This window comes from Artemia sp. Qi Xiang Cuo, chromosome 3, assembly GCF_049724085.1.
Source record: "Artemia sp. Qi Xiang Cuo chromosome 3, ASM4972408v1, whole genome shotgun sequence".
In the NCBI taxonomy this organism is placed as follows: Eukaryota; Metazoa; Arthropoda; class Branchiopoda; order Anostraca; family Artemiidae; genus Artemia; species Artemia sp. Qi Xiang Cuo.
The window spans coordinates 48,568,202-48,588,330 of NC_142796.1; the positions used below are offsets into that span (position 1 = coordinate 48,568,202).

Here is a 20,129-nt window from a genome sequence, read left to right on the forward strand (position 1 = left end):
CAACTTCAATACATGAAAAACAAAGGAGTTTTTAAGACCCAACACGAGCCACCCTTTCCCTATAGATGGATCTTTTTCAAATTGAAAAGTGGTCTGATGCAAGGATTATCAACTTTAATACATCGAAAACAAAGGTGTTTCTAAGACCCAACACATGCCTCCCCTTCCCTATAGATGGATCTTTTTCAAATTGAAAAAGTGATCTGATGCATGGATTATCAACTTCAATACAACCAAAAAAACAAAGGAGTTTCTAAGACCCAACACAAGCCTCCCTTTCCCTATAGATGGATCTTTTTCAAATTGAAAAGTGGTCTGATGCATGGATTATCAACTTCAATACATCAAAAACAAAGGAGTTTCTAAGACCCAACACAAGCCTCCCTTTCCCTATAGATGGATTTTTTCAAATTGAAAAGTGATCTGATACATGGATTATCAACTTCAATACATCAAAACAAAGGAGTTTCTAAGACCCAACACAAGCCTCCCTTTCCCTATAGATGGATCTTTTTCAAATTGAAAAGTGATCTGATACATGGATTATCAACTTCAATGCATCAAAAACAAAGGAGTTTCTATGACCCAACACAAACCTCTATTTGACTATAGATGGATCTTTTTCAAATTGAAAAGTGGTCTGATGCATGGATTATCAACTTCAATACATCAAAAACAAAGGAGTTTCTAAGACCCAACACAAGCCTCCATTTCCCTATAGATGGATTTTTTTTTGTCTGATACTCTGATGCTTGGATTATCAACTTTAATACATGAAAAACAAAGGAGTTTCTAAGACCCAACACAAGCCTCCATTTCCCTATAGATGGATGTTTTTCAAATTGAAAAGTGGTCTGATCCATGATTATCAACTTCAATACATCGAAAACAAAGGTGTTTCTAAGACCCAACACAAGCCTCCCTTTCCCTAAAGATGGATCTTTTTCAAATTGAAAAAGTGATCTGATGCATGGATTATAAACTTCAATACATCCAAAAAACAAAAGAGTTTCTAAGACCCAACACAAGCCTCCCTTTCCCTATAGATAGATTTTTTTCAAATTGAAAAGTGATCTGATGCATGAATTATCAACTTTAAGACATCCAAAACAAAGGAGTTTCTAAGACCCAACAAAAGCCTCCCTTTCCTTATAGATGGATTTTTTTCAAATTGAAAAGTGGTCTGATGCATGGATTATCAACTTCAATACATCAAAACAAAGGAGTTTCTAAGACCCAACACAAGCCTCCCTTTCCCTATAGATGGATCTTTTTCAAATTGAAAAGTGATCTGATACATGGATTATCCACTTCAATGCATCAAAAACATAGGAGTTTCTATGACCCAACACAAACCTCCATTTGCCTATAGATGGATCTTTTTCAAATTGAAAAGTGGTCTGATGCATGGATTATCAACTTCAATACATCAAAAACAAAGGAGTTTCTAAGACCCAACACAAGCCTCCCTTTCCCTATAGATGGATTTTTTTTGTCTGATGCTCTGATGCTTGGATTACCAACTTTAATACATGAAAAACAAAGGAGTTTCTAAGACCCAACACAAGCCTCCATTTCCCTATAGATGGATCTTTTTATATTGAAAAGTGGTCTGATGCATGGATTATCAACTTTAATACGTCAAAAACAAAGGAGTTTCTAAGACCCAACACAAGCCTCCCTTTCCCTATATATGGATGTTTTTCAAATTGAAAAGTGGTCTGATCCATGATTATCAACTTCAATACAACGAAAACACAGGTGTTTCTCTAAGACCCAACACAAGCCTCCCTTTCCCTAGATTGGTCTTTTTCAAATTGAAAAATTGATATGATGCCTGGATTATAAACTACATTACATCCAAAAAAACAAAGGAGTTTCTAAGACCCAACACAAGCCTCCCTTTCCCTATAGATGGATCTTTTTCAAATTGAAAAGTGGTCTGATGCATGGATTATCAAATTCAATACATCAAAAACAAAGAAGCTTCTAAGACCCAACACAAGCCTCCATTTCCCTATAGATGGATCTTTTTCAAATTGAAAAGTGGTCTGATGCATGGAGTATCAACTTCAATACATGAAAAACAAAGGAGTTTCTAAGACCCAACACGAGCCTCCATTTCCCTATAGATGTATCTTTTTCAAATTGAAAAGTGGTCTGATGCATGGATTATCAACTTCAATACATCAAAAACAAAGGAGTTTCTAAGACCCAACACAAACCTCCATTTTCCTACAGATGGATCTTTTTCAAATTGAAAAGTGGTCTGATGCATGGATTATCAACTTCAATACATGAAAAACAAAGGAGTTTCTATGACCCAACACAAGCCTCTATTTCCCTATAGATGGATCTTTTTCAAATTGAAAAGTGGTCTGATGCTTGGATTATCAACTTTAATACATGAAAAACAAAGGAGTTTCTAAGACCCAACACAAGCCTCTATTTCCCTATAGATGGATCTTTTTCAAATTGAAAAGTGGTCTGATGCATGGATTATCAACTTCAATACATGAAAAACAAAGGAGTTTCTATGACCCAACACAAGCCTCTATTTCCCTATAGATGGATCTTTTTCAAATTGAAAAGTGGTCTGATGCTTGGATTATCAACTTTAATACATGAAAAACAAAGGAGTTTCTAAGACCCAACACAAGCCTCTATTTCCCTATAGATGGATCTTTTCAAATTGAAAAGTGGTCTGATGCATGGATTATCAACTTCAATACATGAAAAACAAAGGAGTTTCTATGACCCAACACAAGCCTCTATTTCCCTATAGATGGATCTTTTTCAAATGGAAAAGTGATCTGATGCATGGATTATCAACTTCAATACATCAAAAACATAGGAGTTTCTATGACCCAACACAAGCCTCAATTTCCCTATAGATGGATCTTTTTCAAATTGAAAAGTGGTCTGATGCATGGATTATCAACTTCAATACATCAAAAACAAAGGAGTTTCTAAGACCCAACACAAGCCTCCCTTTCCCTAAAGATGGATCTTTTTCAAATTGAAAAGTGATCTGATGCATGGATTATCAACTTCAATACATCAAAAACATAGGAGTTTCTATGACCCAACACAAGCCTCTATTTCCCTATAGATGGATCTTTTTCAAATTGAAAAGTGGTCTGATGCATGGATTATCAGCTTCAATACATCAAAAACAAAGGAGTTTCTAAGACCCAACACAAGCCTCCCTTTCCCTATAGATGGGTCTTTTTCAAATTGAAAAGTGGTGTGATGCATGGATTATCAATTTCAATACATCAAAAACAAAGAAGTTTGTAAGACCCAACACAACCCAACACAAGCCTCCCTTTCCCTATAGATGGATGTTTTTCAAATTGAAAAGTGGTCTGATCCATGATTATCAACTTCAATACATCGAAAACAAAGGTGTTTCTAAGACCCAACACAAGCCTCCCTTTCCCTAAAGATGGATATTTTTCAAATTGAAAAAGTGATCTGATGCATGGATTATAAACTTCAATACATCCAAAAAACAAAGGAGTTTCTAAGACCCAACAAAAGCCTCCCTTTCCCTAAAGATGGATCTTTTTCAAATTGAAAAGTGGTCTGATGCATGGATTATCAACTTCAATACATCAAAAACAAAGGAGTTTCTAAGACCAAACACAAGCCACCCTTTCCCTATAGATGGATTTTTTTCAAATTTAATAGTGGTATGATGCATGGATTATCAACTTAAATACATCAAAAACAAATGAGTTTCTAAGACCCAACACAAGCCACCCTTTCCCTAAAGATGGATATTTTTCAAATTGAAAAATTGATATGATGAATAAATTATCAACTTAAATTCATCAAAAAAACAAAGTAGTTTATAAGACCCAACACAAGCCTCCGTTTCCCTATAGATGGATATTTTTCAAATTGAAAAGTGGTCTGATGAATGGATTATCAACTTTAATACATCAAAAACAAAGGAGTTTTTAAGACCCAACAGCAGCCCCCCTTTCCCTATAGATTGATATTTTGCTAATTGAAAAGTGGTCTGATGCATGAATTATCAACTTCAATACATCAAAAACAAAGGAGTTTCTAAGACCCAACACAAGCCCCCCTTTCCCTATAGATGGATTTTTTTCAAATTGAAAAGTGGTCTGATGTGTGTATTATCAACTTCAATACATCAAAAACAAAGGAGTTTATAAGACCCAACACCAGGCACCCTTTCCCTATAGATGGATTTTTTTCAAATTGAAAAGTGGTCTGATGCATGAATTATCAACTTCAATACATCAAAAACGAACGAGTTTTTAAGACCCAACACGAGCCTCCCTTTCCCTATAGATTGATCTTTTTCAAATTTAAGAGTGGCCTGATGCATGTATTATCAACTTCAATATCACAAAAACACATGAGATTTTAAAAACTATGGATCTTTTTCAAATTGAAAAGTGTACTGATTCATGGATTATCAACTTCTATACATCTAAAACAAAGGAGTTTATAAGACCCAACACAAGCCACCCTATCCCTATAGATGGATATTTTTCAAATTGAAAAGTGGTCTGATGCATGGATTATCAACTTCAATACATCGAAAACAAAGAAGCTTCTAAGACCCAACACAAGCCTCCCTTTCCCTATAGATGGATCTTTTTCAAATTGAAAAGTGGTCTGATGCATGGAGTATCAACTTCAATACATGAAAAACAAAGGAGTTTCTAAGACCCAACACGAGCCTCCATTTCCCTATAGATGGATCTTTTTCAAATTGAAAAGTGGTCTGATGCATGGATTATCAACTTTAATACATCGAAAACAAAGGTGTTTCTAAGACCCAACACAAGCCTCCCTTTTCCTATAGATGGATCTTTTTATATTTGAAAAGTGGTCTGATTCATGGAGAATCAACTTCAAAGCATCAAAAACAAAGGAGTTTCTAAGACCCAACACATGCCTCCCCTTCCCTTTAGATGGATCTTTTTCAAATTGAAAAGTGGTCTGATGCATGGATTATCAACTTTAATAAATCAAAAACAAAGGAGTTTCTAAGACCCAACACAAGCCTCCCTTTCCCTATAGATGGATGTTTTTCAAATTGAAAAGTGGTCTGATCCATGATTATCAACTTCAATACATCGAAAACAAAGGTGTTTCTCTAAGACCCAACACAAGCCTCCCTTTCCCTAGATTGGTCTTTTTCAAATTGAAAAAGTGATCTGATGCATGGATTATCAACTTCAATACATCCAAAAAACAAAGGAGTTTCTAAGACCCAACACAAACCTCCCTTTCCCTATAGATGGATCTTTTTCAAATTGAAAAGTGGTCTGATGCATGGATTATCAACTTCAATACATCAAAAACAAACGAGTTTCTAAGACCAAACACAAGCCTCCCTTTCCCTATAGATAGATTTTTTTCAAATTGAAAAGTGGTCTGATGCATGGATTATCAACTTCAATACATCAAAAACAAAGGAGTTTGTAAGACCAAACACAAGCCTCCCTTTCCCTAAAGATTGATCTTTTTCATATTGAAAAATTGATATGATTAATGGATTATCAAATTCAATACATCCAAAAAACAAAAGAGTTTCTAAGACCCAACACAAGCCTCCCTTTCCCTATAGATAGATTTTTTTCAAATTGAAAAGTGGTCTGATGCATGGATTATCAACTTCAATACATCGAAAACAAAGGAGTTTGTAAGACCCAACACAAGCCTCCCTTTCCCTATAGATGGATATTTTTCAAATTGAAAAGTGGTCTGATGAATGGATTATCAACTTCAATACATCAAAAACAAAGGAGTTTATAAGACCCAACACACGCCTCCCTTTCCCTATCGATGGATCTTTTTCAAATTGAAAAGTGGACTGATGCATGGATTATCAAATTCAATACATCAAAAACAAAGGAGTTTATAAGACCCAACACAAGCCTCCCTTTCCCTATAGATGGATCTTTTTCAAATTGAAAAGTGGTCTGATGCAAGGATTATCAACTACAATACAACGGAAACAAAGGAGTTTCTAAGACCCAACACATGCCTCCCCTTCCCTATAGATGGATCTTTTTCAAATTGAAAAGTGGTCTGATGCATGGATTATCAAATTTAATAAATCAAAAACAAAGGAGTTTATAAGACCCAACACAAGCCTCCCTTTCCCTATAGATGGATGTTTTTCAAATTGAAAAGTGGTCTGATCCATGATTATCAACTTCAATACATCGAAAACAAAGGAGTTTCTAAGACCCAACACAAGCCTCCCTTTCCATAAAGATGGATCTTTTTCAAATTTAAAAAGTGATCTGATGCATGGATTATAAAATTCAATACATACAAAAAACAAAGGAGTTTCTAAGACCCAACACAAACCTCCATTTCCCTATAGATGGATCTTTTTCAAATTGAAAAGTGGTCTGATGCATGGATTATCAACTTCAATACATCAAAAACAAAGGAGTTTCTAAGACCCAACACAAGCCTCCCTTTCCCTCTAGATGGATATTTTTCAAATTGAAAAGTGGTCTGATGCATTGATTATCAACTTCAATACATCAAAAACAAAGGAGTTTATAAGACCCAACACCAGCCTCTCTTTCAATAAAGATGGATCTTTTTCAAATTGAAAAAGTGTTATGAGGAATGTTTTAGCAAATGCAATAAATCAAAAAAAAATATGAGTTTATAAGACCCAACACAAGCCTCCCTTTCCCTATAGATGGATATTTTCCAAATTGAAAAGTGGTCTGATGCATGGATTATCAACTTTAATACATCAAAAACAAAGGAGTTTTTAAGACCCAACACAAGCCCCCTTTCCCTATAGATGGATCTTTTTCAAATTTAAAAGTGGTCTGATGCATGAATTATCAACTTAAATACATCAAAAACAAATGAGTTTCTAAGACCCAACACAAGCCTCCCTTTCCCTATAGATGGATCTTTTTCAAATTGAAAAGTGGTCTGATGCATGAATTATCGACTTTAAGACATCAAAAACAAAGGAGTTTCTAAGACCCAACACAAGCCTCCCTTTCCCTATAGATGGATTTTTTTCAAATTGAAAAGTGGTCTGATGCATGGATTATCAACTTCAATACATCAAAAACAAAGGAGTTTCTAAGACCAAACACCATCCTCCCATTCCATAATGATTTATCTTTTTCATATTGAAAATTTGTTATGATTAAATGATTATAAAATGAAATACATACAAAAAACAAACGAGTTTCTAAGACCCAACACAAGCCTCCCTGTCCCTATAGATAGATATTTTTCAAATTGAAAAGTGGTGTGATGCATGGATTATCAACTTCAATAAATCGAAAACAAAGGAGTTTTTAAGACCCTACACAAGCCACCCTTTCCCTATAGATCGATATTTTTCAAATAGAAAAGTGGTCTTATGCATGTATTATCAACTTCAATACATAAAAAATAAAGGAGTTTCTAATACCCAAGACACGCCCCCCTTTCCCTATAGATTGATCTTTTTAAAATTTAAGAGTGGCCTGATGCAAGGATTATAAACTTAAATAAAACAAACTCACATGAGTTTTTTATAACTAAGGATCTATTTCACATGGAAAAGTGGTCTGATGCATGGATTATCAAATTCAATACATCAAAAACAAATGAGTTTTTAAGACCCAACACAAGCCACCCTATCCCTATAGATGGATCTTTTTCAAATTGAAAAGTGGTCTGATGCATGGATTATCAACTACAATACAACGGAAACAAAGGAGTTTCTAATACCCAACACATGCCTCCCCTTCCCTTTAGATGGATCTTTTTCTAATTGATAAGTGGTCTGATGCATGGATTATCAACTTCAATAAATCAAAAACAAAGGAGTTTCTAAGACCCAACACAAGCCTCCCTTTCCCTAAAGATGGATGTTTTTAAAATTGAAAAGTGGTCTGATCCAGGATTATCAACTTCAATACATCTAAAACACAGGTGTTTCTAAGACCCAACACAAGCCTCCCTTTCCATAAAGATGGATATTTTTAAAATTTAAAAATTGATATGATGCATGGATTATAAAATACAATACATCCAAAAAACAAAGGAGTTTCTAACACCCAACAAAAGCCTCCCTTTCCCTATAGATGGATCTTTTTCAAATTGAAAAGTGGTCTGATGCATGGATTATCAGCTTCAATACATCAAAAACAAAGGAGTTTCTAAGACCCAACACAAGCCTCCCTTTCCCTATAGATGGATTTTTTTCAAATTGAAAAGTGGTCAGATGCATGGATTATCAACTTCAATACATCAAAAACAAAGGAGTTTCTAAGACCCAACACAAGCCTCCCTTTCCCTAAAGATGGATCTTTTTCAAATTGAAAATTTGATCTGAGGAATGGATTATAAACTTCAATGCAACCAAAAACAAAGGAGTTTCTAAGACCCAACACAAGCCTCCCTTTCCCTATAGATGGATCTTTTTCAAATTGAAAAGTGGTCTGATGCATGGATTATCAACTTTAATACATCAAAAACAAAGGAGTTTTTAAGACCCAACACAAGCCTCCCCTTCCCTATAGATTGATCTTTTTCAAATTGAAAAGTGGTCTGATGCATGGAGTATCAACTTCAATACATGAAAAACAAAGGAGTTTCTAAGACCCAACACGAGCCTCCATTTCCCTATAGATGGATCTTTTTCAAATTGAAAAGTGGTCTGATGCATGGATTATCAACTTTAATACATCAAAAACAAAGGAGTTTCTAAGACCCAACACAAGCCTCCCTTTCTCTATAGATGGATCTTTTTCAAATTGAAAAGTGGTCTGATCCATGATTATCAACTTCAATACATCGAAAACAAAGGTGTTTCTAAGACCCAACACAAGCCTCCCTTTTCCTATAGATGGATCTTTTTCAAATTGAAAAGTGGTCTGATGCATGGATTATCAACTTCAATACATCAAAAACAAAGGAGTTTCTAAGACCCAACACATGCCTCCCCTTCCCTTTAGATGGATCTTTTTCAAATTGAAAAGTGGTCTGATGCATGGATTATCAACTTCAATACATCAAAAACAAAGGAGTATCTAAGACTCAACACAAGCCTCCCTTTCCCTAAAGATGGATCTTTTTCAAATTGAAAAGTGGTCTGATGCATGGATCATCAACTTCAATACATCGAAAACAAAGGTGTTTCTAAGACCGATCACAAGCCTCCCTTTCCCTATAGATGGATCTTTTTCAAATTGAAACAAGATCAACAAGATCCAGAATAGGGCAAATCGGGTGGGCTGCACTTCTCCATATGACTCGATAGAGCCTCTAAATGAAAGATTTGATGTAGAGTCGATGGCTGTTTTCTACAGGTGCATGAATTCACCTCCCTCAGACGAGCTCTCTCGCATTGTATCCCCTTTTGTCCAGTCATCGTGGCAGACACGAAGGTACACAGCTCACTTAAATTATCACAGGCAGCGCGCTAGCGCTGCCTAACTAAAGAACGATGTGGCCACAATGTTTTTTTTCTTCTTCTTCTTTCTTCGACAGATACTTCGTATCAAAGGAGTTGTCGTAGAAACTTCGAAAAGGGCTCATTCGATTGGAAATTAGGTTGGCTAGTGCCCTTTTTAACAGTCGAAAGTGATTGGAGGGCAACTAGCCCCCCCCCCGACGCCCATCATTCCCCCAAACAAATCCAATTAAAATTTTGAGATAGCCATTTTGTTCAGCGTAGTTGATTTCCAGATAGAAAATATGTTTTTGAGGAGGACACTCCCCCACAACCCTCGGGGCAAGGGTTTTAAGTTATACCCTGGGACATATAAGATTTTTATAGAAGGCGTTGTCGTAGAAACTACAAAAAAGGCTCATTCGATTGAAAATTCAAAGGGCTAGTGCCCTTTTTAATAGTCAATAGTGATTGGAGGGCAACTAGCCCCCCCCCATGCCCATAATTCCCCCAAACACATCCAATCAAAATTTTGAGATAGCCATTTTGTTCAGCGCAGTTTATTTCCACATAGAAATTATGTTTTTGAGGAGGACACTCCCCCACAGCCCTCAGGGCAAGGGTTGTAAGTTATGCCCTGGAAGCATTTAAGCTTTTTATAGAAGGCTTTGTCTTAGAAACTTCAAAAAAGGCTCTTTGGATTGGAAATTCAAAGGGCTAGTGCCCTTTTAATAGTCTAAAGTGATTGGAGGGCAACTAGCTCCCCCATCGCCCCTTGATTTCAAGATAGAAAATATGTTTTTGATGAGGACACTCCCCCACAACCCTCGGGGCAAGGGTTTTAAGTTATGCCCTGAGGGCATATAAGAACGATGTTGGCATTATGTATCATTTATTATTTTTTTTCCTTGAGAGCAGAAAACTTCGTATCGAAGAAGTTGTCGTAGAAACTTCGAAAAGGGGTCATTCAATTGGAAATTGGAGTGGGTTGTGCCCTTTTTAATAGTCGAAAGCGATTGGAAGGCAACTAACACCCCTTCCACACCCACCATGTCCCGATACACATCAAATCAAAATTTTGAGATAGCCATTTTGTTCAGCGTAGTTGATTTCCAGATAGAAATTATGTTTTTGTGGAGGACACTCTCCCACATTCTTCAGGGCAAGGGTTGCAAGCTATGCCTTGGGGGCATATAAGGTTTTTATTGAATGCGTTGGCGTAGAAACTTCAAAAAATGCTCATTTGATTGGAAATTCAGAAGGTTACTCCTCTTTTTAATAGTCAAAAGTGATTGGAGGGTAACTAGCCCCCCCCACGCCCATCATTCCCCCAAACACATCTAATCAAAATTTTGAGATACCCATTTTGTTCAGCGTAGTTGATTTCCACATAGAAATTATTTTTTGGAGGAGGACACTCCCCCACAGCCTTCAGGGCAAGGGTTGTAAGTTATGCCCTGGGGCATAAGGTTTTTATAGAAGGTGTTGTCGTAGAAACTTCAAAAAAGGCTCATTCGATTCGAAACTTAAAGGGCTAGTGCCCTTTTTAATAGTCGAAAGTGATTGGAGGGCAACTAACCCCCCTCTCACGCCCACATTTTCCCCAAACACATCCAATAAAAATTTTGAGATAGCCATTTTATTCAACGTAGTTTTAAGTTCTGTAAATTAGGTCTTTGAGGATGACATTCCCCTCACAGCCCTAAGGACAAGGGTTGTAAGTTATGCACTGGGGGCATATAAAGTTTTCATAGAACGCTTTGTCGTAGAAACTTCAAAAAGGGCTCATTCGATTGGTTATTGAAATGGCTAGTGCCCTTTTTAATAGTCGAAAGTGATTGGAAGGCAACTAACACCTCTTCCACATCCATCAATTCCCCAAACACATCCAATCAAAATTTTGAGATAGCCATTTTGTTCCACGCAGTTAAAATTCAGGAAATCCCCCAACAGTCTTCAGGGCAAGGGTTATAAGTTATGCCCAGGAGGTATATAAGTTTTTATTGCAATCTTTGTCGTAAAAACTTGAAAAAGGGCTAATTCGATTGGAAATTCAAAGGTCTACTGCCCTTTTTACTAGTCCAAAGTGATTTGAGGGCAACTAACCCCCCTCTCTCAACAACTTTTTCCCCAAACACATCCAGTCAATATTTTGATAGCCATTTTAAGATAGCCATTTTGTTCAGTGTTGTGGATTTCCAAATAGAAATTATATTTTTGAGGAGCAAACTCCCCCACAGCCCTCAGGGCAAGGGCTGTAAGTTATGTCTTGGGGGCATATAAAATTTTTATAGAACACGTCGCCGTAAAAACTTCAAAAAGGGCTCACTCGAAGGGAAATTGAAACGGCTAGTGCCCTTTTTAATAGTCGAAAGTGATTGAAAGGAAACTAACACACCTTCCACGACCACCATTTCCCAAAAAATATCTAATTCAATATTTGAGATAGCCTTTTTATTCAACGCAGTTTAAAATTCAAAAAATTATACCTTTGAGCAGGACCCCCTCCCCCACAGTCTTCAAGGCAAGGGTTATAAGTTATGCCCTGGGGGCATATAAGGTTTATATTGAAATCTTTGTCGTAGAAACTTGAAAAAGGGCTGATTCGATTGGAAATTCAAAGGGCTAGTGCCCTTTTTAATAGTCAAAAGTGATTTGAGGGCACCTAACCCCCCTCTAACGCCATCCTTTTCCCCAAACCCATCCAATCAAAATTTTTAGATAACCATTTTATTCAACGCAGTTGAAAGTTTTGGAAATTTGGTCTAGTGTAATCTAGGCACCACTCCTCTTCATGTTTAAATAAAGTAGACAGAAAAAGGAGAATTTAGATCTAAAGCTGTTTTTTAAACATGTATATTTTCTTTTGCATGATCGTGATTGTTGTTGGAATTTTTGTTTTCAATTATTATAGTTTTATCTAATAATTAATTTTAAAATTAATTTGCTTTTTATTTGTTATAACGTCAACAACAACACAACAAAGAAAAATGACGTCCCAGGACTAATCAATGTTACAAAAAAAAAAAAAAAAATGGTGCTTTCTTTCGCTTTCCTTTCGTTTTACAAATTCTAAACTGTATTTCATTGAAAACAATATGTATTTTGAACAATTTGATTTTTATAGGCCCGTATCTAGGACTTTATTCGGAGTTGGGGGCATGATTTTTTAGGGGTGGGGTTGTGATTTAAAAATAAACTGTACAAAACGCATCAAAATTTGTTTATACAATATACATTTTGTATTTCTTTTTATGAGTAGAGCTGAACCTTTGAGTGAGGGGAAGGCAAAGGTAGCGGTGAAACCCGGTAATACCCTTCACTCTAGATGTTTTGTTTTAGAAGTTTTGTTCGAGGGGGGTTACAAAAAACTTGACAAAATGCATCGAAACTTGTTTATTTGCATTTTTGTAGCTTTTTACAGGTAGAATTTAACATTTGGGCGATCGGAGGATGGAGCGTAAGCTGAAGCTCGGCAAACTCTTCACTCTTGACATAGCCTTAAGTTTTTATTTGACAAAACATTTTTTTTTTTTGCTTTCAGTAAAGCGCGAATGACACCTATAATTGGGGTGCAAGGAAGGAGGACTTACCGGTTCATATATCTAGTAATTTCTGTTTGTTTTGAGTTTGAGTTGAACATCAGTTTTATTTTTTTTACATTTCAAGTTCATTATTGGTTTCATTTTTATTAAATCTTTAATATCTGTATATCAACATCTGTTTTTTTGTTGTTTGTTTTTAAATTTAATTGGGGTACAAGAGGGACGACTTCCTAGTTCATATATCAAGTAATTTCTGTTGATTTTGGATTTGATTGTTTATCAGTTTTTAAATTATATGTCTATTATTGGTTTTATTTTTTATTAAGTCTAATATGTGTTTCTTTTCATTTGAAGTTCATTATTCATAGTAATTTCTGTTATTTTTTATTTACCCTGCTTGAGACATAGCTTCGCTCTTACTTTTGTTGAAAAAAACTTGTTTTTTATTATTTAATCTCTATTCGTTTTTTATTCATTTTTGCAAAAAAAGAAAAAGAAAAAAGAAAATAAGAAAAGAAAAATTTTAATGAAGTAAATTAAAATTTAAAGTACTTTAATTATAATTGATAGTTGAATGGCCATGAAATTTCAATTAGTAAAACAAAAAATGCTTTCGCAATCATAATAACTGTATTTATATCTGAATTTCTCAGTACATTGAAATAAAGTTTCACTAAGCTCCTTGACCTGAGTTTTCAATTCAACAATAGAAAGCTAGGGAAAACGTATGAAAGACACATTCACAACTAATGAAGAAATCATTTTCTTGTCTGATTGAACTTGAATTTATGGTCGAACATGAATTTTAGTTACCAAACAACTCTACTATCGTCAATTTTATCTTAGAAATTTTCTATACAAGTTCTCAGTTCAAATTTTCTATATTCATTCATTTTTCAGGAGAAATGCAGGAGAAATTGACTATAGTCAGGAAAAGGAAAGGAAAAATTCATTCATTTTTCAGGAGAAATTGACTATAGTCAATTTTAGTTACCAAACAACTACTATCGAATTAAAGATTGAGATCCCAAAATGGCATACCCAAACATAAGTATATCTATGAAGGCTATTTATTAGGAAGCACTTGTTAAATTACCGCTGAATATTATCGCGCTTCACTTTAATTTTCAGCTAAATAATCTTTCTCAAGATTATGTTATCTCATTCTTTTTTCTATTTTTACTTTATTTATGGATACCTTCTGCATCGTTCTATTTAGTAATTGAATGTGAATTTGCTGGAAAGCATTTAAAATATAATAATCCAGATCTTTACTCTTTGTGATGAAAATTTATTTATTTCTATCTTCTTAAAATGTTCACTTTAATATTTTTCGAAAATTACTAATTTAGGTATTATTTAGAAAGGCTTAAAAATCAGTTAAAATTTTTTGTTTTGGTTGACCGCTTTGGGTGGCTATGTTGGCCTCAGGGGGCTTGGTATTACAGTGAGTTGCTAGTAATAGCAGAGGTGGTCTACTTAACCACAAAAAACCATTGATTTTTATAATCATTTGTCCGTTGTGGTAGTTAAATGAATTTTAAAAAAGATCAATTTGTATCCAATCCGCAGTATGTTTTTTTTTTAAGCCGCAACAATGAATAAACTATTTAGTTTAAAATAACAAGCTTAAATTTTATTTTGCTGAACTAATTTATTATTACAGTGTTAAGCAATTTGCGAATGACTCGTATAACCATTTAATTTTTTTTCCACAGGCAGCGTAATAGCGCTGCTAAGTAAAGACATTAAAAAGATACAACTTTTTAAAGCATTTTTTAAAGCATTAAAGTAAAAGACTAGACTTTAAACTTCAAATGAAATAGACATCATCACTAATCATCATCGGAGCGTCAACTGGAAATCATTAATACGGTTATTAGATATTTTTGTTCTATAAGAATCCATGAGACAGGAATGGTTGCCCTCCAATCACTTTTGACTCTTAAAAAACCACTACATCCCTTAATTTTACCCTCAATGTCTCATTTATGTAGTCAATACTTTTAGTCCCCCCTCAACACTTCCCCTCAACATTTATTCAAATTTCACTTCAAATACATAATTCCAAAGAAGCAGTAGTTGTAGTGGTAGTAGAAGTAATAGTAGCAGTAGTAGTAGTAATAGTAGTCGTATAAATGGAAGTTTAGCGCATATCAGCCTGATGGAACTAGATTTATATTACAAAATATAATCGCATTAATATAGAGATTCTTTGTTAATCTATTTATTTCTCTATATCATAATAATAAAAGAGAAATCACAAAACATAAATTGCTTTCAATAAAGCACGAATACCAATTGCCCCATAATTGGGGTACAAGGGGGATGACCTCCTAGTTCAAATATTTAGTAACATATTGTAGATATACTCTTTTGATATACTGTAGTATATATATTGCAGATATGCCTCTTTGATAACCTGTATATCAGTAGCGTGTTTTAATTTAGTTGAACTTCTACCTCAAGACGACCTGAAATTTTCATCTTAGTACTCTTAGCGTGAAATGTAGTTGCATTGAAGTTGTAGTTGAAGTAGTTGTAGTAGTAGCAGTGGCAGTGGTAGTAGTATTGGTAGTAGCGAGCACATATTGCCTTTTGATCAATTGATCTTCTCCTTTAAGCATTCCCTGTAAGTTCTAACTTAATTCCCTAATCCATTCCTGAAATACGCTCTTTTGACAATCTACATGTACATAATGCGTTTTGATTTAGTTCCAATTTCTCCCTCTATTTTCTCAAATTGTCACCTTCATACGCTTAGTACTAATAGCAGTAGCATCATAGTAGTAGTGTCAGTGGTAGTGTTATATTAGTAGCAGCAGTAACAACAATAGCCGCAGTATTAATAGCAGCAGCAGTATAAACATGTTTCCTTTTGGTCAGTAGAACATCCCTCCCTCTCGATGCCTATTCCTCGATGAGAGGGCTAGTTGCACTCCTATTCCTTTTGACTCTTAAAAGGGAACTTCAACTTCAATTTCCAATCACATGAGCCTCCTCTAAATTTTATACGTCCACCTCTTCCATAAAACCTTATATGTTAATAATGGGCAACTAGTATAACTTACAGCCCTTTCCCAGAGGGTTGTTAGGGGGGCGGGTATCCCTGAAGCTATAAATACTGGACCTTTCAACCATGCTGAACAAAATGGCTGTCTCAAAATTTTGATTGAATGTGTTAGGAGAAATGATGGGAGTGGGGGGTGGGTGGTTGCCCACTAATTACTTTTGAATCTTAAAAGGGTACTAAAACTTTCAATTTCCACTATAATGAGCCCTTTTCGAAGTTTTTCCGACAACTCCTTCTATACGAAGTGCCTTGATAAAAAAAAGTGCCCACGTCGCTCTTTACTTAGGCAGTGTTGTTCTGCTGCTTATGAAAAGGCTGGGATACGCTACTTTCAGGAGAATCCAACACAAACTTACCTGAATAACAACGACGAAAAGCATACCCGTACCAAGAATAACAACCAAACTGAGAACCCCAGCAGTTACAATTGAGTGTATATTGGACAACACCTTGAATATCAAGTAGCGGTCAATCCACCAAATCACCTAAAAAAAAGAAAAAAAATTAAGGAAAAGATATAGAATCATAAATTAAATGAACTGAAAAATAGAACTTTAAATTACAGACCTGTGTTATGCTGCAGGCACGTATGGAAGGTCTTGGTTGGGAGAGAGGGGGGCAAATTCAAAGCCATAAAAACAGGGAAAGTATATAACAAATTCAGGATAACTCGTGTAAAGATTGAGTGTCAGGTATATGGGGCAAGGACCAAAAAATTTCCTCTTCCCTCATATGTTAATACTGTTTCGCTCCACCAGCTTGAAACTTCAGCCTACTCTTAGAACCTTATTGTCCCATGATTTGCAAGAAACATGCACTCTCAGAGAGAGAAACAGGCACAGCCCCACTGCCAAACTGTTCTTGGTAACTGACTGTAAGTAACGATCGACCCGTACCAATACTAAAATATACACTAAAAAACTGAAAGTTTGTAAAGAATATATGCATTTAAAAAAAATTCAGTTTTATGCTATTCTAAATATGTAGAAAAAAAAGGAAACACACTCCAAAAGGGACCCAATCATGATAAAACTGTACTATGTAATTTTGAATGCCATAGAACTCCTTCAAAGAATTAAGGAAGCGCAACTACAAAAAAGCAAGATTTCATATCTTTGGGATCAAGGGTTAGTTTTATTTTATTTATTTATTTCTTTTACATTTTTTACATTTATTTATTTATTTTATTATTTTTATATATATTTTTTTTTACGGGTTGCCGTTTTGAGCCAGTGGTCGTAAAAATTCAGAAGAAGCTTTCATCCCAACAGAAATCGCTAATGCGCCTTTAGGATCCAAGAGTGATCAGAAGGAAAATGCCCCAGCTCCCATGCTATTTTTAACCCCTAGAGTCAAGGACAAAATTTCAAGCTAGCAATTTCCTTTAAAATGGCAGAAAAAAAGATATTTCAAAAGGCAGCACAGACATTAAGTCCCGAGGCGAGGGTCCAAAGACCAATGAAGAACTGCTCATTTTATGAAAAAGGTTTCATAAATAAATATTTGAAGAAAAGTAGCCTTGGAATTCAGGTCGCATAGAAATTATATCCAAAATCTTTGGGCAGTGGTCCCATCTCCGGTAAGACGTAATTTGGAATTGAAAGTTCAAGCAGTTATTCAAAACAGGAAAAGTTAAAAGATTCAAAAACAATTTGCTGGAGGCAAATACCTTGAATTGCCATTAATAGGATGTTATAAAAAAAACAACAAGAAATTAATGTAAAAAATTTTTTTTTTAGATTTCAGTATTTTGTTTTCGAATCAATGCAAGGAGCACCATTAAAATTCAAACGAAACAGAAACTATCCAGCAAATAGGGGGTTGCCGCACTCCGATCCATTATTAACGCAAAAACTGACTAATTTCAAGAGTAAATAGAAAAAAGTAGATATATTTTTTCACAGTGCCTCAAGAATTAAAGGGCGTATTTTTTATAATTTGATTATAATAAAATTGTAATTTAAGGATTTAAGAAAGAATTTGTAAACAAGAGTACAATAACCAACTGACTGTATTTTTACACTCTAAATATTCGTAATATATTCGTTGGCCGAAAAGGACAATTTTTGACAATCTTTCATCCTTCATCCAAAGAACGTGCCATAGCCATCTCACTCTTTCTCTCATTGTAGCCTCTGAAAGCGGGATTGAACCATACCTTTTGTACACCCTAGTGTCTGAATCAGTCAGTCGGGTTCCCAAAACAATTCATAGGCGATTTCTCTGGAAAACATCTAAATCAGTATAGTCCTTCTAATGAATTCTGCCACTTTATGTTCCTTCCGGTTTTTCTGGTAGGTAAACAGGGCATTACACCCTTTCAAAGAGATTTACGCAATTTCTAGTTCAAGGTATATACATGTTTTTTTTTATTATGACATCGATTTTTTGTGTGTCAATCGATTAGAGAAAGTTGGTGGCTAGTCCAATATAATAACTTGTTTGGTGGTTTTTATAAAAAAAAAAAAAAAAAATTGTCATGCTACAATTTACTTAATTTAAAAAAAAAACCCCGATATAATGTCTCTACACTGCATTCCAATTTTCATTATGCGTTAAGACATTTTTTATAGTACACCATATATTTTTAACTTTTTAAAACAATGGATTTTTATATTTTAAATTTTATTACAATTTTAATTCTTTTATTTCCCAAAAAAAAAAAAAATAAAGAAAAACGTTTTACTAGTAAATTCAAATTTCAGAGGGACAGCCCCCCTCCCCTCCAACAATACAAAATCTTAAGAATATGACGACTGTATTCGATAGAAACGTCAAAGCACACTTTTTTTCTATTATGTAAATAAAATCTATCCATCATAGGTATGTTTACAAGTTTTAATTGTTTTGAAAAACAGTTTTTTATCATTCATAAATAAAGATTTTTCCTAAAATGTTTTATTTTTCTGCTTTTAATGAAAAGATGGGGTGTTACAAATAGGGGGAGTGTTTTTTTTTTTTGGGGGGGGGGTTAAATTTCGCAGGCTCTTGCTATAAACGGGGTTTGTCTAATTCCGATGTCAGGGTGGATTACTTTGGGAAAAAATGAGCGGGGGCGGGGGGCCTAGAGGCCCTCCATTTTTTTTTTTTGGGTTACTTAAAAAGGACATTAGAACTTTTAATTTCCGTTCGAATGGGGCTCCAGATAGGAGCTTTTAACTTCTATAGTAGGGTTCTCTGATGATGTGATTTTAATTAAAGTTCTATGAGTTTTAGAGGATGTTTTCCCCCTTTTTTCGAAAAAAAGGAAAATTTTGAACCGACATTTAATTTTTTCCCGCGAAAGTTAGACCGGATTAAACTTATATATTTTAAACAGAAATGTTTCGCAATTTACGAAAAAGTTTTTTTGTTATTGAAAAAAAAAAAGTTGTTTTAACATTTAAAAATGTATATGAAAGAGCTCTGTGCGTTGTAAGGGGACAGTCCCCCTTCAAAGAGGGTATAATTTTGTCTCTGTTTAATTTTGCCCATTAATTTAAATTTTAAAAAACTTTTTTTTTCATTTAAGTTATTTTAATTTTTTATTTAATTTAGCTTTTATTTTAAACAAAATTTTAATTTTCTTTTAATAAATTGATATATTTAAAAATTAAATTCTATATTCCTGTATTTTTCTTCTGTCAAAAGTTGCATTTTTTCTAATATTTTTTCTTTAAAGCAATTTCTTATATTTGTCGTATACACGTCATCTACCGGGTGTTTTTAATAACAATATATTTACCGGTTTTGGTGGTGGTCCCTACTATTTAAAAAAAAAAGAAAAAAAAAAAGACTAATTAAATTGTTTTTAAAATTTCTGTGAAAAACATTATTTGTTCTATTAAATTTTAATTCTAACAAAAAAGTACTTTAAAAACCCTGATATTTAACAAAGTATTTTTTTTAAACTACTTTAAATGTATAACATAAACTGAATTATTTTCCAAACCCAAAATTCGTTTTTGCTAGATGCTAAATTTTGCCTTTTTTTAAAGGAAGAAGATACGTGCTATAATGCCCCTCTGGAAAAGAAGGCGAGATATAGCGAATCTGCACTAATGCAAGCCACAAGGGCATCTATTATCAAATATGCTGCTGGTAGAACTACACATGA

At 34.5% G+C, this 20,129-nt stretch overlaps 1 protein-coding gene across 3 annotated transcripts in view; it reads right to left on the minus strand.

Moving 5' to 3' along the window:
- LOC148954212 (transmembrane protein 245) overlaps window positions 1-20,129 on the minus strand; it is a 193,955-nt gene that overhangs the window by 79,914 nt on the left and 93,912 nt on the right. For all 3 annotated transcript variants that reach the window (XM_089086045.1, XM_089086043.1, XM_089086044.1), the window contains exon 7: window positions 16,390-16,518. In XM_089086045.1, coding sequence (XP_088942171.1) covers window positions 16,390-16,518 — 129 coding nt within the window. The remainder of the gene's footprint in view (window positions 1-16,389; window positions 16,519-20,129) is intronic.